Source organism: Diabrotica undecimpunctata, chromosome 6 (assembly GCF_040954645.1).
Source record: "Diabrotica undecimpunctata isolate CICGRU chromosome 6, icDiaUnde3, whole genome shotgun sequence".
Classification (NCBI taxonomy): domain Eukaryota; kingdom Metazoa; phylum Arthropoda; class Insecta; order Coleoptera; family Chrysomelidae; genus Diabrotica; species Diabrotica undecimpunctata.
Window position 1 is genome coordinate 101270221 of NC_092808.1, and position 21055 is coordinate 101291275.

Below are 21055 nucleotides of genomic sequence, written 5' to 3' on the forward strand. Positions count from 1 at the left end.
GGTCAGCAGAAGTGTAGGTAAACCAAGCTCTCAAACTGTTTAACCAGGAAATGCGTCTTCTTTCTCGACTTCTTCTACCCTTTATTCTTTCTTGCATTATTAATTGCAACAAGTTGTAATGCTCGCCCCTCATGACATGTCCCAGACATTTCAGTTTTCTGACTTTTATTGTATTTAAAACCTCTTTATCTTTTCCCATTCTTCTCAACACCTCGACATTAGTGACCCTATCCACCCAACTTATTCTTAATATCCTTCTGTAGGCCCATAACTTGAAGGCTTCTAATCTGTCCGAAACATCTTTCTTTAATGTCCAAGCCTCCAACCCATAAAATAATACGGAGAATACGTAGCATCTCAGAAGTCTTATCTTTAAAGAAATTGAAATGTCCCTGCTGCAGAGTACTTTTTTCAGTTTGTTGAAAGAATTTCTTGCCTGTCCTATTCTTGCCTTAATCTCTTCTGTGTACTCATTATTTTCGTTAATTATTGTACCCAGATATTTATTCAACTTTTAATTTGTTCTCCATGTATTGTTATGTTTTCTTGGCGCTGTTGGGCTTTTGTAATTACCATAAATTGTGTCTTTTTTGTGTTTAGGTACAGTCCGTTTTCTTCACTGACTTTTACTACACTGTCAACCATTTGTTATAAATCCTCAAGACATTCCGCTAATAAAATAGTGTCATCGGCAAACCGTATATTATTAATTGGTCGGCCATTTACTTTTATTCCCATAGTTAGTTCTTCTTAGTGCTTCCTGGATTATTTCCGCTGAATACAAATTGAACAGAGTAGAAGACAGGACACAGCCCTGCCTGACGCCCCTCTTAATCTGTATTTCATTTGAAAAGACGTTGTTCTCTTTTACCACAGCGATCTGATTATAATATATAGCGCTAATGATCCTGATGTCTCTCATATCTAAGTTTTTCTTTTCAAGTAATTCGATAAAACGGTTATGTCTGACCTTATCGAAGGCTTTGTTGTAATCCAAGAAACACATATATACTGGCTGATTAACATCAATGCACCTTTGCATAAGTACATTCACAGCGAACAGGGCTTCCCTCGTTCCCAGTGCATTTCTAAATCCAAATTGGGTGTCACTTATGTCCTGCTCAAGTTTGTTGTGTACCGTTAGTCCTAGAATATTTTATCATAGACTATTTTAAAATACAGAAAATAAGCTTCCTTTTGAATTCAGTAATGCATATACCTAATTGTACAACAAAAAAAGCTATGAGAAATTTAAAAAATCGCCGTAAAACTAAAAAAATCGTTAGAAGTAGAAAATTTTAAAGAATCGTATCTTGCTTATAATTATTCACAGAACCTTCTACAATAGACCATTTTACAGATAATTGATATTTTTTGCTTGATTGACTTTTCCATTGCCTATACCTAGAACTTTGTAGAAAAAAGTGTGGGTGTTATTCCATCTTCTAGATACAGCGGCAAGGAAGTCTTTCTTTCGATATACAAAAGTAAAAGAGGATAGAAAAAATCTAGCTGATTTTAGAGAAGCAATAATAGGATCTCTCATACAAATACAATCGGCTGTTGATGGCAGACTTTTAGTAAAATAACAAAAAAAAAAAAAGGAAAACGCACTACAAACAGAAGTTACAGAACAACATTTTTTAGAAGAGATACCTTTGCCTGAAAATTACCACAAACTTTATTTATTCTTAAAATGTAGGCAGTCTACAAGAGAGAAGAAACAAAAAGAAATAAAGGTTTAGGTGTCAAGTATGGAATTTCTGATTAATATTCTAATCTACTCTATATAAAAACAGTTCTTACTAATACGAAGACGTTATTAACGTCTGTGTCTAAATTGTGTAAGAGAATGTTTGTAATGTGACACTGACGTCTATAGCCGTTGACTTTTTCTCTTCTAGGGTAACTTTGACTTGTTTTTGGTAAATTTTAAGAATGTCATAACGTCCTTGCTTAGTAAAGCAGACAAACTGATCATACTTGGTGATTTTAATATAAATTTTAAAATTGAATTTGACCCTTTTCTTGATATTCAAAATCTATTAATATCTTTTGGTCTAAAAGTAACTATAAACGATTATTCTAGAATCATATCCCAGTCCAGTAGTTGCATCGACAACATTATGGCAAATTTTTCTGAAAATATGTAGGTACAGAGTGGGCGTACTTGAACCTTGTTTTTCTGACCATCGAGCTGAATTCTTATTTATTGACTCTGAGCATATAGTTCTTAACACTAATCAAACATTTTAACGGTTTATTACTTCTTCTGGTTTACAGAAGCTTAAACGTGCGCTAGCTAGTAGAAAGATTGACTTTCCTATGATATTAATAATGATTCTGATTTTTTGACAGTCTTTCTTACCGAAACTTATAACAACTTAATATTAAAGCATTTTTCACTAAAAAAATACGACAAACTGCCAAAAAAACACTTGCGCAATGGTTTAATAATGAATTATTACAAATAGATAAGATTTCCGAATTAAAAGCGACTACAACCTCGTTCACGGTAATCCTAATTTAAACAAGAAAAAATAATCCAAGTTTTTAACTTGTTAATTTTTTTTTTAAATAATTTTGATATCTATTTTTAAACATGCAGTCTAAACAAACGACTCTTGCCGATCTTCAAAAAAATAGTCAAAATATTAAAAATTGGACATATAAAGTTGTTAGAGCGTTGCATATTATTGCATATGGTGACGAAGGGGTGCCGCGACAAACAAGAAGAAACTTGCAGAATTTTTCAGGCTTTTCGTGGGATAAAGACGTCTGCGAATATGTTGATAAGATAAATGACGTAAAACGTAAACTAGGTATGCCAGCCTTAGTTGCAGTTTGTAACGTATTGGACCTGGATTATTCGGTTTCAAATGACGACGTGATTGAACGTATTTGTTCGTTTTTGAATGAATTAAATGTGGATGACGAGAATGACGAAGATGACGATGACGACGCAGACGACGATAAAGAAGCTTATGATGAAGATAAAGACTTTTTGACGGTAAAGAAGAAGAAAACAAAATCAGAATGACGGCCGATAAAGTAAATGATTCTTTTGCGTTAACTTTTAGAGACGTAGAAGGCAGCATAAAAACCTTCGAAGAAAAAGACAATTATCCGATAAGAAAATGCATTGCTGATTTTGAAGAAATTTAAGAGTTAATGAAAGGGAATGATTTGTAAATGCTAATTCTTGCAAAACGATCCCTAAAAGGAATTGCGAAACTGTATATTCAGTCAGAAAAAGGAGTTAATAGCTGGAAATTCTTGAAGGAAAGACTTATTTTGGAATTCGAGAATAAAATAACCTACGTCTGAAATACAATAATGCTGATGCATAAAAAGAAAAAGCATGATGAAAGTGTACAGGAGTATCTACTGACGATGAGGGTCGCAGACGTAAGATAGAAGACGAGATCATAATACAACTTATCAAAGAAGCATTGATGCTACGTCATTGGAAATGCTTTTGGGACAAAAATGAAGAATAAAGAAGATCTAAGCATGAAAGAAATAATAGAGCAGGAAATGATCAAACAATATGATGAAGACAGAGAAATGTTAAGAAACGAGAGTAGACGTCAGTTAATCAAAATTTAAGAGGAAAACAAGCGCAGGTATGACTTACGAAGAAAAAAGCTGAGAATGCATAGAAAAGGAGACTTAGTGGAAATTAGGAGAACACAGTTTGGTGGTAGTAGATGTTAAGCCAAATGACAGATATGACGTGAAAAAATCAGGATGTCATGAAACCCACTAAGCACATCAACGTGCTCTGAATATATGAAGCCATGGATAAAGAACCAGTCAGAATCCGAGTCGGATTCGTAGCAGGATGGCCGAATGTAGGAAGTCATTCTTACTATAAGTATTCATCATACTATTTTTCGTTAGTAACGCCTCTGTAAAATATTACCTAAAACATATGCTCATATGCTAAGACACCAGACGCCCTTGAGGGGAAAAGGGAATGATGTGAGACCTAACGGAATATACATTTTGGCCGGCAAAAAGAGAGGCAGTCAGTATTGTCGCTTTGGCCTGAAAGGAATTCGATTGCCCCTTTGGCTAAAGAAGTTTACGCATTATTGGCTCACCCGGAAATATCGCTGATTTATAGATAATAAAAGACGAAATAGTTAACGACGTTCTGGGGGTGTGTTCGATTTTAATTCGTAAACAATGCTCCGTAATTTTTATGTATCAATCTTGTACCTGTAAATAACACCACTACAGTTTGTTTTGTGTAATAAAGACTTCTAGTATTGATCATGAGCTTTAATTCTAATATTAGTGCCCTCAAATAATAAAGAATTAATAATGGCATATGCGGCAGAAACAAGACCTGAGACAGAGAGGACAAAAAGGATATTAGAAACAGCAGAGATTAAAACACTTGGTAAACACTTGGTTGGAAAAATTGATGATAAGACACTATAGGGCAGAGCTAGAAGTACAGATATAGGTACGACGTAGATGCAAGGTGGAGAACATCAAGAAGTGGGTAAGAAATAGAAGAGTAGAATGGAATGATCATATAAGCCAAATGACAACAAATAGAGTAGTAAAGACGGCAAGAGACGATTCCCTAATAGGAAGACGATCAGTAGGAAGACCACGAAAACGATGCAACGACAACTTACTGGAGGCACATTGAAAAACAGACAGAGTCATGTCTATATAAAAAGAAGAAGAAGAAGAAGAAGAAGAAGAAGATTTCTTATGAATTCTTCTTAAGTCGTATGTTGATATTTGCAACAATAAACAAAGAAGCTAATATTTTTTGTTCATTTAGCATAACTTACATATATTATTACTCTTTTGAATATTTAAAACTCTTATCAAAAAAATTATATTAAATATCAATATTTGTTAGCATGTGTTGTATGTACATACTCCTTGTAAAGTTACAATATGTCAATCTAACTAAAGTAGATAATTTATTTATATTACCATGACTAATTTATCCATTAAATAATTAAAAAAGTTGCACCTACGGTCTGCCTTCTTCAATGATCTTTCCCAATCAAAACACTCATAAGTGTTTTTATTAAATAAACAACTATTGATTCGGGTCATTGGATAATGTGTAATCAATCAATAAAATTGATTTAAGTACCCGTAATATGTTGATGGGTACCTAATAGGTTTTATTTACGGCAATTAATTTGGTATATCGACATACTTTACTTAGCCATATTGATTGGCAATGAGCTGAAACGGTTTTTAATAATGAATCTAATATGAAGTTTGGTTATTTCTCAATGTCCTTCTTCCGAAAATTAAATGTTTCAGAAAATTGTATAACCTTAGAACTATTTAAAAGGTAGAATAAGTTAGGGTATGATCGATTGTTTTTTAAGGTTGTTAAAATGTAAAAAAAGAAAGAAAGTAACGACACAGGAATATATTTCGCAGTTTGGCGTGAGAAAGGGGACGAAAGAAGTCAATATTTGGTGAAAACGGGATTGTTTGTGGATAAAAGGGGACAAACCATTGTAATTTGTATGTTATGTTGATTTGTCCAAAAGAGACAATTACAAAATAGTACCTTAAGTTTAGTGTAAAAAGGAATATGTTAACATATCGCTTATTGTACTGCCTATATCAGCATTTCTATCAGTGAATAATGAGACAACTTGACTTGCCCCTCATTCACGGTTAGCTTTTAAGGCCGTTCCTCGCGATTCTGGGCATAGCTAAATTCCAATGTAAAAGTTTATAGCAAATAACGCAAAAACTATGGCAGATATAGAGATGATTCTTTTTTTATATGAAATGTCTTAAAAAGTTCTAGTGCACTATTTGGTTGTAAATTAATAAATTGTTTAAACAATATTTTTTTTTCAAATATTTTTGGTTAAAATAAACGTAAATTTTTTTTTTTTTTTAAATAGGGCACTACAGAATTTGACCCACTTTCCGAATCTGTTTTTATTTTTAACATAAAGTGTAACACAAAGCAGTTATTTGGTATAAACTTTTTAAAAAATCTCAAAGTTCTGCTAAATGTTACTCTCTCTCTCTCGGTCAGTACAGGCTGTCTTTGTCGATAGCTTCTGGATTCTCGCCGACAGGTAGGTAAGAAATATACACCCTCTCATAAATAATGTTGAATAACATTATTAGGGCTTATTAAAGAGTAATACCCAAATATTTTGAAGTATTTGAATATGGAATTTGATTATTTATAGTTATTGGAATATTTATTTTAAACGTTTTTGTTAGTAAAGTTTACATAATATATGAAGTTTGTTTCGTCACTTGCTTGTCCAGTCATATTAGTCCAGGGTAATAAGGATTTTCTCGTGACACTCAATAATTCAGGTAGCTGACAACTTTTTTAGTTATTGTAGACCTATAAGAAGAAAACCTATCTGTTTCCTGCCTAAAGTTCGGAGCCGTTTTTTAATGATTAACAATTTAATGCAAAAAACGCGATTTTTTCTATTTTTTGCACTCCATTAGAAAGCTAAATACTGGACATAGAATTACAAAATTTTATTTTTTAGAATATTGATAAAGCTTCAAAATGCCGATTTTTGAAAGTTGAAAAGTCAATTTGTTGCTTCGCAAACTGCAAAATAAGTGACAATTGATATTTGTTAAAAACTTTTAGTAAACTTAAACTTTAAACTTTAGAGTTCCACCCAAAGTTGGGTATTGGGGTACTTAACAACCCCTCAAAATTTGGGACCGATATATTAATTAGTTTAAAAGTTATTGTATTTGTTTATCTCAGAGACCTTTTTTTTACAATAACATAAGATAGAAAATAATAAAGATTCTGTGGGTGACAAATGAAAGCAAAAGACTTATACTATCAATATGCATTAAAAAAAAAATAAAAGAATAATTTATTATAGTCAAAAATCCTGATGTCAAATTTTTGAAATTATGTAGTTTATAAACATTTAGAGGGGTTAGGCAAGGATGCGTCTTGTCTCCGACGCTTTTCAACGTGTACTCACAGGTTATATTCAGAAAAGCCTTATGGGAAAGAAAAGAGGGAATAAGAATTGGTGGAGAAATCATAAACACCATGAGATTTGCAGATGACACGGTAATTATGGCTGAGAGTATAGAAGATCTACAAACTTTACTAGATGCAATAAATAGTGAATGCATTCAAATGGGACTTGACATCAACACAGTAAGACCAAATTTATGATAGTATCAAGGAGTCCAATAAATAATGAACAACTAACTCTTTGTGGACTGCAAATAGAGAGAGTGACAAAATATAAATATCTGGGAGCTTACATCAACACAGAATTAGATCCAGATCAAGAGTTCCGGGTACGAATAGAAATGGCAAGGGCAGCGTTCTTAAAATTCAAACAATTGTTCTGTGACAAAAATCTGAATATTGCGCTGAGACTGAGGTTTGTTGAATGTAACGTCTGGTCGCAACTATTGTACGGGGTAGAAACATGGACACTAAAAGCGCAAATAGTTAAAAAGATTGAAGCCTTTGAACTTTGGATATACCGGCAACCAACTTGACCTAAATTACCTATAAACTAGTAAGTAGCATATTATTATTGTTGTGATTATTACTGCAAAATATATTTTTTTAAATTTTATTCATATAAATATTATAAGTGAAAATTGTAAAATGTCTAGAGGACAAGTTGTTTACAAGGAGTGTTTTACAAAAATATATAATATTAATAAGATATTCATGGAAGTTACAGCAGTGAAAAATATTCAAATTCAAAAATATACTAATTATTCTTATACAGGCGTATCATGTTGTATCTATACACTTATATGAAAATTACTATACAAGAACTGATGAAAAATTAAACTTCACTCTACACATTTACATTATTTGAAGCTTATAAGAAGATGTACCTAGATAATTTTATTAATCATTAAATGTACAAAAACATATTTCACAGCCTAAACATAACCTTGTAAACGAAAGACACATACGGTACATGTGACAAATTAAAAACGAAAATTAGTATAAGGATAAATAAAAACTAAAAGAGTAGTTAAATAAACAATATTTACAAGGTAATCAAGGGTATAAAAGTAAATAAAAAGATAAATTTATGACCATCGATCATGCCAAAATCAAGACTATTACTTTTGATCTCCAGCGATGCCTTCCAACACCAGACCTCCAAAGCGGTGAGTTGTTTCACAAAAGTCAATTTTGGACTTTTAATCTTACGGTTTACGATATTGAGAATTCTCAAGCTCACTGCTACTTTTTGTGGTATTAGTCTTTAGCAAAACGTGGTGGAATAAAATGGGATCATGCCTATATGTATAAATACTTTACAAAGGATGTTCTGATCAGAATAACACTTTCACAACACTAGCTTGTTTAACTGATTTACAATACTCCGGGAATTTAAAAATAATTGACCACAAGTATTTAATATCAGACCATACACATATGGGTGCGATAGGATCATGGTCTAATTAAAAAAAAAGAAAAAAATGAGTAGGCAAATAGAACATTCACATGGTCGTGCTAAACTAATTCGACAAGTAGAAAAAAAAATAAAATTTAATTACAGAAATGCAAAGCTCCACGTTTCTTGATTTTTGTGGCTTATTTAGTTCTATATTAGTTAACCGCAAAACTGATAGTCATAATAACAAAGTTAACTGTAGACAGTTTCGTTTATCCGTTAGATTTAAAAAAGAGGAGAAAAGAAACTACAAATGTATTACCCAGGAAGGCAAAAAAAAAAATAAATTACAGGTCAATAAGTTATAGGTCGATCGCAACAGTGTTTGCATCAATTGAAAAAGTAAAAGAAAGGCGTATTTTGGGGCCAAAGTGAAATCATTCTACAAAAAGGCATGCAATAATTGTTAGAACAGCATTTAAATCGCTGTATTATCTTCAAAAAAAAATTAAGTTTTGATTAAGATAAAATATTTTATCTAAATATTGTTGTTTTATTAGCCAAACCGGGGAAATAGGTAATATTATTATGTTACTCATATTCAAATTTAAAATTGTTACCGTTAAGTATAATTTCTATTTTTACTTATATTATTTCTATACCTTAGTTGAACTTGTAACATCCAATAAATGAATGATTGTCATGATTTATATCAATGATAATCAAATGAATATATCAAAAAAATTATGTAAATTAATTAATTATAAATTATGTAAATTTTTTAAATAATAAAATTTAAAATTAAACTTAAAATATCATTCTACTTACCCACTGATCTTTGAAATTTCCTAGAAGTAACGCTGGAGCAAAAGTTCTTGCTGTATTCATACTAGCACCAGTTAAAGGACCCTAAAATTCATTTATTACTGTTAATATTTCTAAATGTGTAGTTACGAATAAACATGCCAGATTTAAAAGAAAAACACAAAACACAGAGTATGAAGTTGGTAGATTTGCTTATAAGAAGGAAAGTACAAATTGTTGTATTCAAGAGACGGGGTTGAAAGGTCAAAGGGCGAAAGAACTAGGTAGACCAGGGAAATAAGCAAAACCGATATGTTTCCTGCAGTCGATTTTTTGGACTTAATTAATTATTATAAAATTAACGTCAAAAAACTCTAAATTTTCGCTTTTTTTGGTCTATCAGCAAAAAGTAAAGCGTTTAAAACAAATTTGAGACAAGAAGAAACTTGTAAGTCATGTAAAAACCTTCAAAATGGCGTTTTCTAAACGTTCCTATTCTTATTTGTTGCTTAGAGAGTTGCAAACTAAGTAAAAAATTTCGGTTTTTTATAAATAATTAATAACTTTTTTTAAAATAAACTTATAAACTTTAGTATTACACACAATGTCGGGTCTTGTGGTGCTTAAAATAAGATCAAAATTTTAAGTCGATCGGTCAAATAGTTTAAAAGTTATTTAATTTGTTTATCCCAAATAAAATTTTTTTGTAACAATATCAGTCAAAAAATTAAATAGGTATAATAAATATACGGATAGATTGTAAAAGAAGAAAATTTATTATATTAATATTATTTAAAAAAATGAGGTAAAATAATTTTAAATATTGTAAAATAATTTGGCAAAAACATGTCAACAATTAGAACAACTTTATTTATTTTTTACAATAAAATTACCTCAAATATTCCTAAAAAATAAAAACTGAAAAAAGATTGTTTAAACAAATTAGATGGTTTATTTAACAACCTAATTATTTAAATAATACATATTCATAATATACGCAAAAAGTACATACAAATTAAAAAAAGAAACGTCGAAATCTATAAACAAGAAACACAGTTAACAGCTCCTTCCCCTCCTGTGCTCTCACTAATTTCAAAGCCCATTAATTTTGAGGAACACAATTTTGAAACTTTGTCAAAGAGTCTATTAAAATATAATCTCTTTCGAATTTTTCACGGTAAAACCTTAAAGTATATTCTTTCAGATGACCCTAATTAGATTTTTTAATTGTTATAAACAAAGCTGCTACCAATTTATAAAAAAAGGCACGAACTTCGTCCCAAAGTGTCCTATGTAGCTCAACTTTTTTTCTTTTAAATTTATAAAAAAATTCAAGTTGTCAAAATATGAAAAAATCAGGTTTTTGCAGTCAATGGTTAAAAAGTTATTCTAATTGTTTATAAGCAAAAAATAGACATGTTTTTGCCAAATTATTTTGCATTATTGTAAAATTATTTTTCCTCATTTTTTTTTAATAATATTAATAGAATACATCTTCTTTTAGAATCTATCGGTATATTTAATATATACCACTTTTCAAAGTAAAAACGTTGCACGTCACAATTTATATAAAGTGACGTCACTTTTATTTAAAATTTCCAGAACGTCAACCTTAGCGTTCAAATTTTCCCTAACACAGCTAATAATACGAAACCCATACGGAACTGCTCGATCTTTCATAGGCGTCAGCATGGTATAATAATCATAAAAATGTTATCATCATTATAGTGCGAATTTTAGAATTATATTGATTAAATAACCAAAAACATTTGCTATTATTAATAATATAAATTTTATGAAATAACTCTTTAAGTCTAATATTCCACAAAATAATAATTTTAATTAAATAGATTCAACTGTACGCAACTGATACGGGAATACTTCAAATTTCAATGACAGTTCAGCGTGTGGCAAACTTGTATAAAGTGATGCTGCTTTTTTAGAGTAAGAATTTTGTTTATGTTTTGATTTCTTACACAATTTGATTATAATTATATATTAATAAATTGTATTTATAAATACATATTAAATTTAGATTAATAGTTTTAAAAACTAATTATTGTTGTGTATTGTGATTGTGCTATGCCAAAACAACTAAGTAGTCTGTAGAAAGCTGATAAGCTTTCATATAGGATCGATTATTTTTAACAAGAAATAATGGCGGGGCGTTTTTACTATTAATGCTCTAAAAGAGGTAACTTTAAAATTTAGAATACATAATTTTGTATTAAAATGTTTTCTTATGTATTTTAGTGTGTTGCAGTAGTATTAAAACTAAATGAATTTACTGTTAATTTAACAGTTTGACAAATAGTTGACGTTTTAAAAATTCCTTACTTTCTAACTATTCTGATGTTTCGACAACGCTGTGGGGTTCTGACGTCATAAATCTTGAATGGCGTGCAATCACTTTTATATTATGAAAAATTCTATACTACTATTACTTCTTAAGTTCTAAATATTATTAAATTTAACTTACCGCAGCCATAGAAATTCCAGCGATAATTAAGGCAAACCTCAAAGGTGTCGAGTCTGTATTTTTTTCGTTTCTTTTATCCCAAACTGCACAAACTATTAATATCAAAGTTGTAGTTATAATCGTCTCTATTGCCAATGCTTGCATTGCAGTAATTTTGGGATGTGGCAGCGTCATACAAAATCCATCTTTATAAAAGTCAGTAGGCAATAATACCTAAAAGTATTAGTATAGAGTATAAATACCTTTAGTTTAAAATAAAAACTTACTTTAAGTAAGGCAAAACCTAGAGTAGCGCCTAAGAATTGAGCTGCAATATATACTATGGACATCATGGGAGATACGAGCTTCATGAAAACTGCTGCAAATGTGACTGCGGGGTTTAAGTGAGCTCCCGATATGTGACCAAATGTCTGTAATTATAAAAAGAAAGTATTAACGGTAAAAAATTTTAATTTTACATATCACATCATAGTTTCTGTTTATAATGGTAATATGTTTTATAAGAGATCGAATCAGCAAAATGAGCAAATTTTCACAATTTGCAAATAATAAGAACCTAATTTAATTACCTTACGTATATAATAAACTAAACTAAGTAGTTGCAAATATTCTACAGTCGAAATCACATAAAAAATATTCTTCTGCACCTGTCTATCCTCTGTGGATGTCGTCATTTTCGCCCATTGCCTAATAATATTAAGTCATGGTGTTCTTTGGCGAGCTTCAGATTTTTGCCTTCTATGTTGCCTTGATTAGATTAAATTAGCTAGATTAGTTGAAATTGCATCACAGCTTTTCACCATTGACTTAGGTTCTCTTGTATCCCATTGGAATACAAGAACTGAATATTATTTTCGGGTATGTGTTAATTAATGTCGGTGACAAAATTTGGCCTTTACACCTTTCGTTTGTTAATTTTTAAGAGGTTTCGTTGCCTGCCGGCCTACTCGCTCTTTGTAGTGAGTAGCTATAGGTTTTGATTATGCGTAAATTTTTGTCATCTATACCAGATTTTTTTAATATTTGAAGCAGTTGGTAATTTTATGCTTACTAGAATGTTTTCTCGAAATTAATAAAGCATAATAACATATTCCGCTTAATGTTTTATACGGAACTTGGAGCATGGGCAACTCAACTGCAAATATATATATATATATATATATATATATATATATATATATATATATATATATATATATATATATATATATATATGTTCGGAAAGATTTCCGCGGTTAGTACAATTAAACTTAGAGCTGAGATTAATACTATTATAAAAATTAATATTAAACTCACCAGTCTTCCGGGTTGAACCGCGTCGATATCCATTTTGCCGAGCTGTCGAATGTCGAAAGCTCGGCAAAATGGATATCGACGCGGTTCAACCCGGAAGACTGGTGAGTTTAATATTAATTTTTATAATAGTATTAATCTTAGCTCTAAGTTTAATATATATATATATATATATATATATATATATATATATATATATATATATATACAGGGTAAGTTACCACTAGCGAGACGGAAGATTACAGCGAAACGGTAAAAGATTTTGAAAAAATTTTAAATGTATAGTATGTAGGTTGATAAAGGCTACATTTTAAAATTATTCTGAAATATACAGCGTGTCACAATAAAGCGCGGCGTTTCAAAGTTATATTTTTTCTTATAGAACACCCTGTATTTTATTCGATCTTCTAATTGTCTGCAAAAAATAAGGTATAGTTCTATAAGATTTCCCTATACCTATGTACTAAGTGTTCTGAGTTATATCGAATTTTCTTAAAATGTAAAACTTTAAAAGAGGACTCATTCTTAATTTATTTAAGCAATTCTAATAAAATTACTCATACATCTTATGTATTTCATGATTAATTATTAAACATTTATTTACAGGGTGTGTAGACTTAGGTAGTATCATGTTTAGTAGGGTAGTATCATTTTTGGATTATTCAATGTGTAATATAAAGCTTATTTTAAACGGAACACCCTGTATATTAATTAATTTTTAAATTAAAAAATTTTTTTTCTTTCGAATGATATACGGATGTCCTATAACTAGGACTGATAGTTTTGCCGTAATTTAAAATTTTGTTAAACGGAAATCGATTTCAAATATTTATAATTGTTACTTTCGATTTTTAAACCCATCATATTGACATATTGCTATAAACGAAACCAGTGTAGTTGTAAATACATTTTTTGTAAATAAATTAAAATTTTTACGTCTTTGGGTTTGTATTCGTTGGGAGTAGGATAATTAGTATTAAAATATGATGAAAAGAAAATAAAAAAAATTTGTTGAAAATCTGTTTTTTTTTTTAGATTTTCTACGATTCATCAAGTGAAAGGCAACTGCGCAGAGGTTACAGTTTTCAAAAATGACGTAGATATTAACGTTATGTTTAATTTTTTGTATTATTTTAAGTATTAAAATAAGTAATATTTAAATAAAAATAAAACTGTAAAATATATTTATTTCTTTGAAGTCATAATAATAGATGTACCTATAACTTCTTAAGTGCTTACAAGCACACACCCCTTTATTGAAAAAAATTAATTACATAACGAAACAGAAAGAATTTTATTAAAACAAATAATATAAAATATATAATGAACATAAATAATACAAAATAATCCAAAACGTACTATAAGTAAAAAATGTTACAGGTATGTAACAGATGTCCAAATTGCTTGCCATCTTGTGCAATACAACAAGCGATTCTATCTTCGAATGAATGATTTACATCATTTAACATAGCAGGAGTTATTGAAGCAAACGCGTTTGTAATTCTTAATTTCATGTCATCTCTTGTAGTAGGAGGTATATCATACAATATTTTTAATATAACCCCATTTAAAAAAATTCATCTTGGTTAGTCCTGGTGACCAAGGGGGCCAATTATATGAACCACCTCTACCTATCCATCTGTTTGAAAAATTTCTCGTAAGGTAGTTCCTAACATCACGTGAGAAATGAGCAGGAGCTCCGTCCAACTGGAGCCACATTTTTGTTCGTAGGCTGAGTGGAAGGTTTTTAAGCAGTATCCAAAAGTCTTGTTTTTAAAAATTTAAGAAATTTGTAACATTGAGATGTCCGTCAAAAAAATACGGCCGATAACGTACTCGCCCATAATGCCGCCCCAAACATTAACACTCCGTTGGTGTTGGCGGTCAACAGAACGAAATAAATGTTTATTTTCTGTGTCATAATAATGCAAATTATGTCTATTTACTAGACCATTATTATGAAAAGTCGATTCGTCTATAAATAATACATTTTAAAAAAAATCAGGATCTTCTCCAACTTTATCTTAAGTCCATAAACAAAAATTTAAACGGTTACCATAATCTTGTTCTATCAAATGCTGGTGAAGTTGAATGTAATACGGATGAAAGTGGTTGGTCTTAAGTATTCTACGTACACTAGTTTGACTAATTTCTAATTCACCCGAATTTTTCTTGTACTAATATTTGGATTTTCCGTAACAGAAAACAGGACATTAAGTTCGTTAACGTTGTCACCAATAACTGGTTTATTTTTATTTACCTTTTCGTATGCAACATTACCAGTAGCACGGAATCTATTAAGCAATCTCCCAAAAACTTCCTTGTGTGGGTGTCTTCTATCAGGATACTTTTGAGCATAAACTTTAGAAGCTAAGAGACAATTTTCCAAACATTCTCCAATGCAAAGTACCATGTGGACTCTTTCATGGATAGCGTAATTCTTCATTTTTAGGAACAATGAAAGTTAAATTTTACACACGAATGTTTATATTTTGACAATTACCAGACCGTAATGTCAGAAAATGACAACGTCATACAATGACAATAACTATATCTTTTGTTTTAAAATCAATATGTAATATATATTATACCGATGAGGACTTTAAATAATTGTAAATTTCGCAAAAACTATGAGACTTAAGTATAGGACATCTTTATACCATTCAAAAGAGGAATTTTTTTTAAATTACGATTAATTGTGTTCCATTTAAAATAAGCCTCATGTTAGATATTGAATAATCCAAAATTGAAACTAAGTTTTTAACACCCTGTAAATAAATGTTTAATAATCAATAGTGGAATAAATTTAACCATTACCCAACTATTTCGCTGTAAGAGAAAATTTGTTATAATTACTTAAATAAATCCAGAATGAGTCTTCTATAAAAAATTTTTTTTTTTTGCTTATAATGTAGTAAGTTGTGGTTTCTTTTGTACTATTTATGTTCATTTTGTATTATTTTGTATTATTTGTGTTATTAAAATTCTTTCTGATTCGTTGTGTATCAGCAAGTAAAAGTATAAAGTATACACATTTCTTTACAACTACATTGGTTTCATTTATAAAAAATATGTCAAAATGATGGGTTTAAAAATCGAGGGTAACAATTATAAATATTTTGAAATCGAACAGAAAATTTTAAATTACGCAAAATCTATCACTCCTAGTTATAGGACATCCATATACCATTCGAAAGTAGAATTTCTTTTTAATTTAATAATTCATTAATAGACAGGGTGTTCCATTTAAAATAAGCCTTATATTACACATTAAATAATCCAATAATAAAACTGCAAATTTTGAACACCCTGTAAATAAATCTTTAATAATTAATCATGAAATACATTCAACCAATATCCAACTACTTAGAGGTATAACCAATTTTATTAGAATTTTTTAAATAAGTTAGGAATGAGTCTTCGTTTAAAGCTTTACATTTTAAGAATATTTGACATAACTCAGACATATTGCAGACAATTAGAAAACGCATTAAAATATAGGGTGTCCCATAAGAAAAAATATAACTTTGATACGCCGCGCTTTATTGGGATGCCCTGTATATTTTAAAACATATTACGTAAAATTAAGATTATACAAGTATAAGAGCCCTAAATTTAAGGTCGCATCAGAATGACTAAGTTTAGAGAAACACCACTAGACAAACTCTTCGCCTTCGATGCGAGGAGACTGGAGGATGGAAAAAAATAACATTTGCATGATGTACAAATCAAGAATGTATGAAAAAAGGGGAAGCCAAAGAAATCTGTAAATCGATAAAATGTCAAAATATTAAGGACTGTAAAATAATATAGATTGTTGTATTGGGAATAGCAACAAATTGAAGGTTAAAATAAGTTTATTAACGTTTCAATTTCCACTTCGAAAATCGGTCTCAAAATAAAAACATTAATAATTAAACAAACTTTGTCTTTTCTTACTTGGTGAAAAATTCTTCTAATAATTTAATTTTATCTGACTCATTTATATTGACAATTCAGATATGTATAATACATTTTAAAGTAAACGGCTTTAAAATGATATTGACAATACTACTGAGTTGCGTTCTTACATACAGTCGTCCCAGGAATGCAACTCAGCAATATTGGCAATATCATTTTAAAGTAGTTAACTTTATAATGTATAATATATATCTGAACTGTCAATATAAATGAGTCAGATACAATTAAATTATTAGAAGAATTTTTCACCAAGTAACAAAAAACAAAATTTGTTTAATTATTAATGTTTGTATTTTGAGAATGATTTCCGAAGGGAAAATTAAAACGTCAATAAACCTACTTTAACCTTTAATTGTGGCTTATTCCCATTTAAATAGTAATTGCTTTAAAATGTCACAAGAAAATAGCTTCAGAACAATATTGTAAAATAAAATGGGATACTTTCATGACTCACAAGGAGTTTGAATAAGTGCTCACACGCAATTGTAAGAAAATATCGCAATATTGAAACTGAACCAAAACTCAAAACTATTAAACGAATAACTAGATCCATATTACACAATATATTGCATTATTGTATACTACTGGCGCTATATAATGAACTACAGTAGTGTCTTAATAATTAAGGTACAGCCAAGTACGAATAGGCGAAATTAACTTAGAAAAGGATCACTATAGAAGCAACGCAACAATTGTGTGACAACAACTAATATAAAGAACGGAAGAAACTACAATCACGTGAGGAAAAAAAGAAAAAGCTAATAACGTGTTAAACAAGATGAAAAATTAACGCTATATAGAATAAATTAAGTAAAACAGATTACAGTTTCCCTTAGTTTATACTACTTTCTTGCATTAACCACTTATTATATAATATACAAATATGCATATTTACTATGTATTTCTAATCAAAATACTATCTAAAAATACAAAAACTCGACTTGCTTTAATCTCAAGGAAGCATTAAAATTAATTACGCTAATCCTAATAATCTATCAATAATTGCCGGTTTATAAAGCTCAACCTTTATTGTAATTTTATCTTACCTGAATGATAAGCAGGACTACTAATCCAAAAGTCAACGATGCCATGTGATGAACTGCGGCAGGATTATCAAATTCAGGAACACAACCCATGCAGCCTATGAACATTAGAAGACCAGTACCAATGAACTCCGCGGCAAACATAGTAATGGCGTTTGGTGCACCTTTGATATCTGTTTAAACAAAAAAAAATATCAATAATAAATAAAATTTATGTAATTTATAAAATAAATACAACAGCATAAATTATTGCTTACTGAATTTGTGTGCTATATAATTGTGCAATATTATCATCAAAGATACTTTTAAAGATATAGTGAAAAAATGGTTTATAGTTTTTCTTAAGTATCATAGAGGTTGTTTACATTTTAAAATGTCTATTTCACTAGACTATTTTTAACTAATAAAACGTCATAGCAACGCCGCGTTTCCTACTGCCAAAACTCTTTCGTGATTTCTCAGCGACAAAATTGTGACAGATCCGTCACGAAGGTGTCTGCTAATTCTATTGTTGTCAGTTTGACAAACGTCATTGAGGCGTAATCAATTTTGGATAGATATAATAAATACAGACGAAAAATCAAGATATGGATGCCAGTCAGGTGAAGAAATAAAAAAATTGGTTTCGGAAAATGTGCCATTGGACACGCAAAGGTCCAGAAGCTCTATTTGGACCGAGTTTTCCGAGATCCTACGGGTGAGAAATTTTACGCCTGAAAGATGTACTACCATAACGGAACTAGCAAATATTGCTACTTGGTAGTACTAACATATATCTTCTTCCTTTTTCTCACTTTAAGGATAAGGCTTCAAGGCTGTTCCGTCCTCAATCTTGCCATCTTCTTCGAGACCATCTCACGTTTCTTCTTTCGCGTGGTTTATATTTTACAACCTGTCTTACCAATCTTAGTTCATCCTTTCAATATGTTCTCTCATCTTAACGTGTTTTGTTGTATTCTATTATTACCTAATTAAAATTGTATTCTTGTTTTTTTTCTTCTTTTATTTTGGAGGTTCTTTGGATTGTGCCACACCTCATCTGATATTTATGTATGTTGTTAGTAATGTCTTTTTCTTTTCCATAACTTATGTCTTACTGTAAATAGTCAAAGTGTGAAACTCGTTCTACGGGTTATATTGTATTTATATGTGATTGAATCGGCATAAGTTTTAATAAAAATTTCATTTTAAATTTGTTTTTGACGAATCGATTTCCACTCCAGAAATCGTTTTCAAAAAGATAGAAAACTAGAGGATTTCTACCCTAACATTACAACTGTACTGAGAATGTTTCTCACGCTGTTGTCTTTAAAGAAACAACCACATGCAATAATGGTAGTAAAATTCTCCTGTTAGTCATCCCATAGTAAAACCGAGGAAAATACCCATGGTACTATCTCGACATAAGTATTTGACCATACATTTAGCTTACTCTCACATTACTATCAAACTCTAACTTCATTTGTATGATATTTAAAACACAAATAATAAACATATACATAAATATATCGAGAAGACATCATCGAGGGAGGAGATCGGGAAAGGATAACAAAGTCATCTTTGCCCGCCGTAACAAATCTTCTAGTTCCAGCCCTGTGATACCCTGTAAATGCGACGACAGTCCTCCTAAATTTTTGATGCTCTAAGATGTAGCTTTACGAAATCTATCACATTTCTTTTTCTCTCAACTATCATTTATTTTTGTAAATAGGCGTCAAGTAAATATTAGTATACAAGTTGAAATACCTTTTTGCTTTAACAATATATTTATTTTCAAACTTTTTAATCTAAAGAACAATACATCGAATAAATGTCAAGATCTCTGAACAAAAAACCAAAAAATATGTACCTGCAAGAAGTATATTATACAAAACCACATGAAATATCGTGTCAATGGTTAAATAAATGTCATAAATTTTTAAACGCCCTAATATTATTAATGCGTTATAAGATATTAACAAGTATAATATACTATCTATAACCTTAACAAAAAGTTCATGAACAAAAAGGTAACTGTAAATCATTGTGCAATCACAATAAGCTAAATATTTACTGTAATAAAATCTGATATATTCTTTGATTTCTATTAACAGCTTGTAAATCTAAAATAGCAGTATTTTTATTTTGTTCGGTTTTATGAACTTTTTAAAGAAAATTTGAAATATTCTTGATTGGTATGTATAGTATAGATCATTAAAATCTTGCGGCGGTCATTTCACTATATATTTTAACCATTTAATATTTCCAATGATTGATATCTGATATATTTTTGGGTTTTGTTTTGAAACATTTTCAACAAGGTGATACTTTTAAGGGCGTATTTTGGTGTCATTGTATATCTATCTTGTACATTGATAGTTCATTCTAATCCAGTGATGGCGAACCTGAACCTATGAAAAAGTGACAGGGCTGACACACGGGCTAATTTTTGATGAGACACATCTACAAAGGCAAAAATTTTGTAATTCAAATATTAAGCATCAAACTTGAAGATAGTAGGCAAACTTCAGCATCAAAATTACTAATTTTATATACCAATTTTATTTTTTTTTGTTTTTGTTAATTAATTATGTTTTGATTTTTTAAATTTTGACACACCGAGCTCAAAAGATTCGCCATCGGTTATCTTACCTGTTTGGATGGTATACACATAAATGTTTTTGATCTTCAATTATGGACAATATACGGAACACATTTCAAGTGTGTTTCAGCTTAAAAGCCAAAAAAAAATCTTTAATTTTATAATTTAAACAAATAACAAAGATATATCTTATGTTTAAATCTAGGCAAGAATATATTCTTCACTTCTTTTAGATTATATTGAAAAACTATTCTTTTTAACCCCGCTACTGATGAAGTAAGTATCTGACGAATGGGCGAATTGACCAGCTCAAAAGTCATTTACGATACCAACGCCCGTTTCAAGGCAGAATAAGGGAGGAAAGAATGTTGGTAATGCCAGCAACCTACCAAAAAATGACAGTTTGCCCATAGAACTAACAAATAGAAAGATACTAAGGTAATAACACACGCAAGGACAAGGAAAAAGATGTTTTCTAAACTTTCTTTATTCAGAAATCTTTCGAATGGAGCAATAA

General features: G+C 30.0%; 1 protein-coding gene across 4 annotated transcripts in view; it reads right to left on the reverse strand.

The window, feature by feature from the left end:
• LOC140443645 (aquaporin AQPAe.a-like) overlaps window positions 1-21055 on the reverse strand; it is a 247935-nt gene that overhangs the window by 6583 nt on the left and 220297 nt on the right. For all 4 annotated transcript variants that reach the window (XM_072535007.1, XM_072535008.1, XM_072535005.1 and 1 more), the window contains 4 exons: window positions 17961-18130; window positions 11928-12071; window positions 11662-11874; window positions 9207-9287 (listed from right to left, as the gene is read on the reverse strand). In XM_072535007.1, the coding sequence (XP_072391108.1) occupies window positions 9207-9287; window positions 11662-11874; window positions 11928-12071; window positions 17961-18130 (608 nt within the window). The remainder of the gene's footprint in view (window positions 1-9206; window positions 9288-11661; window positions 11875-11927; window positions 12072-17960; window positions 18131-21055) is intronic.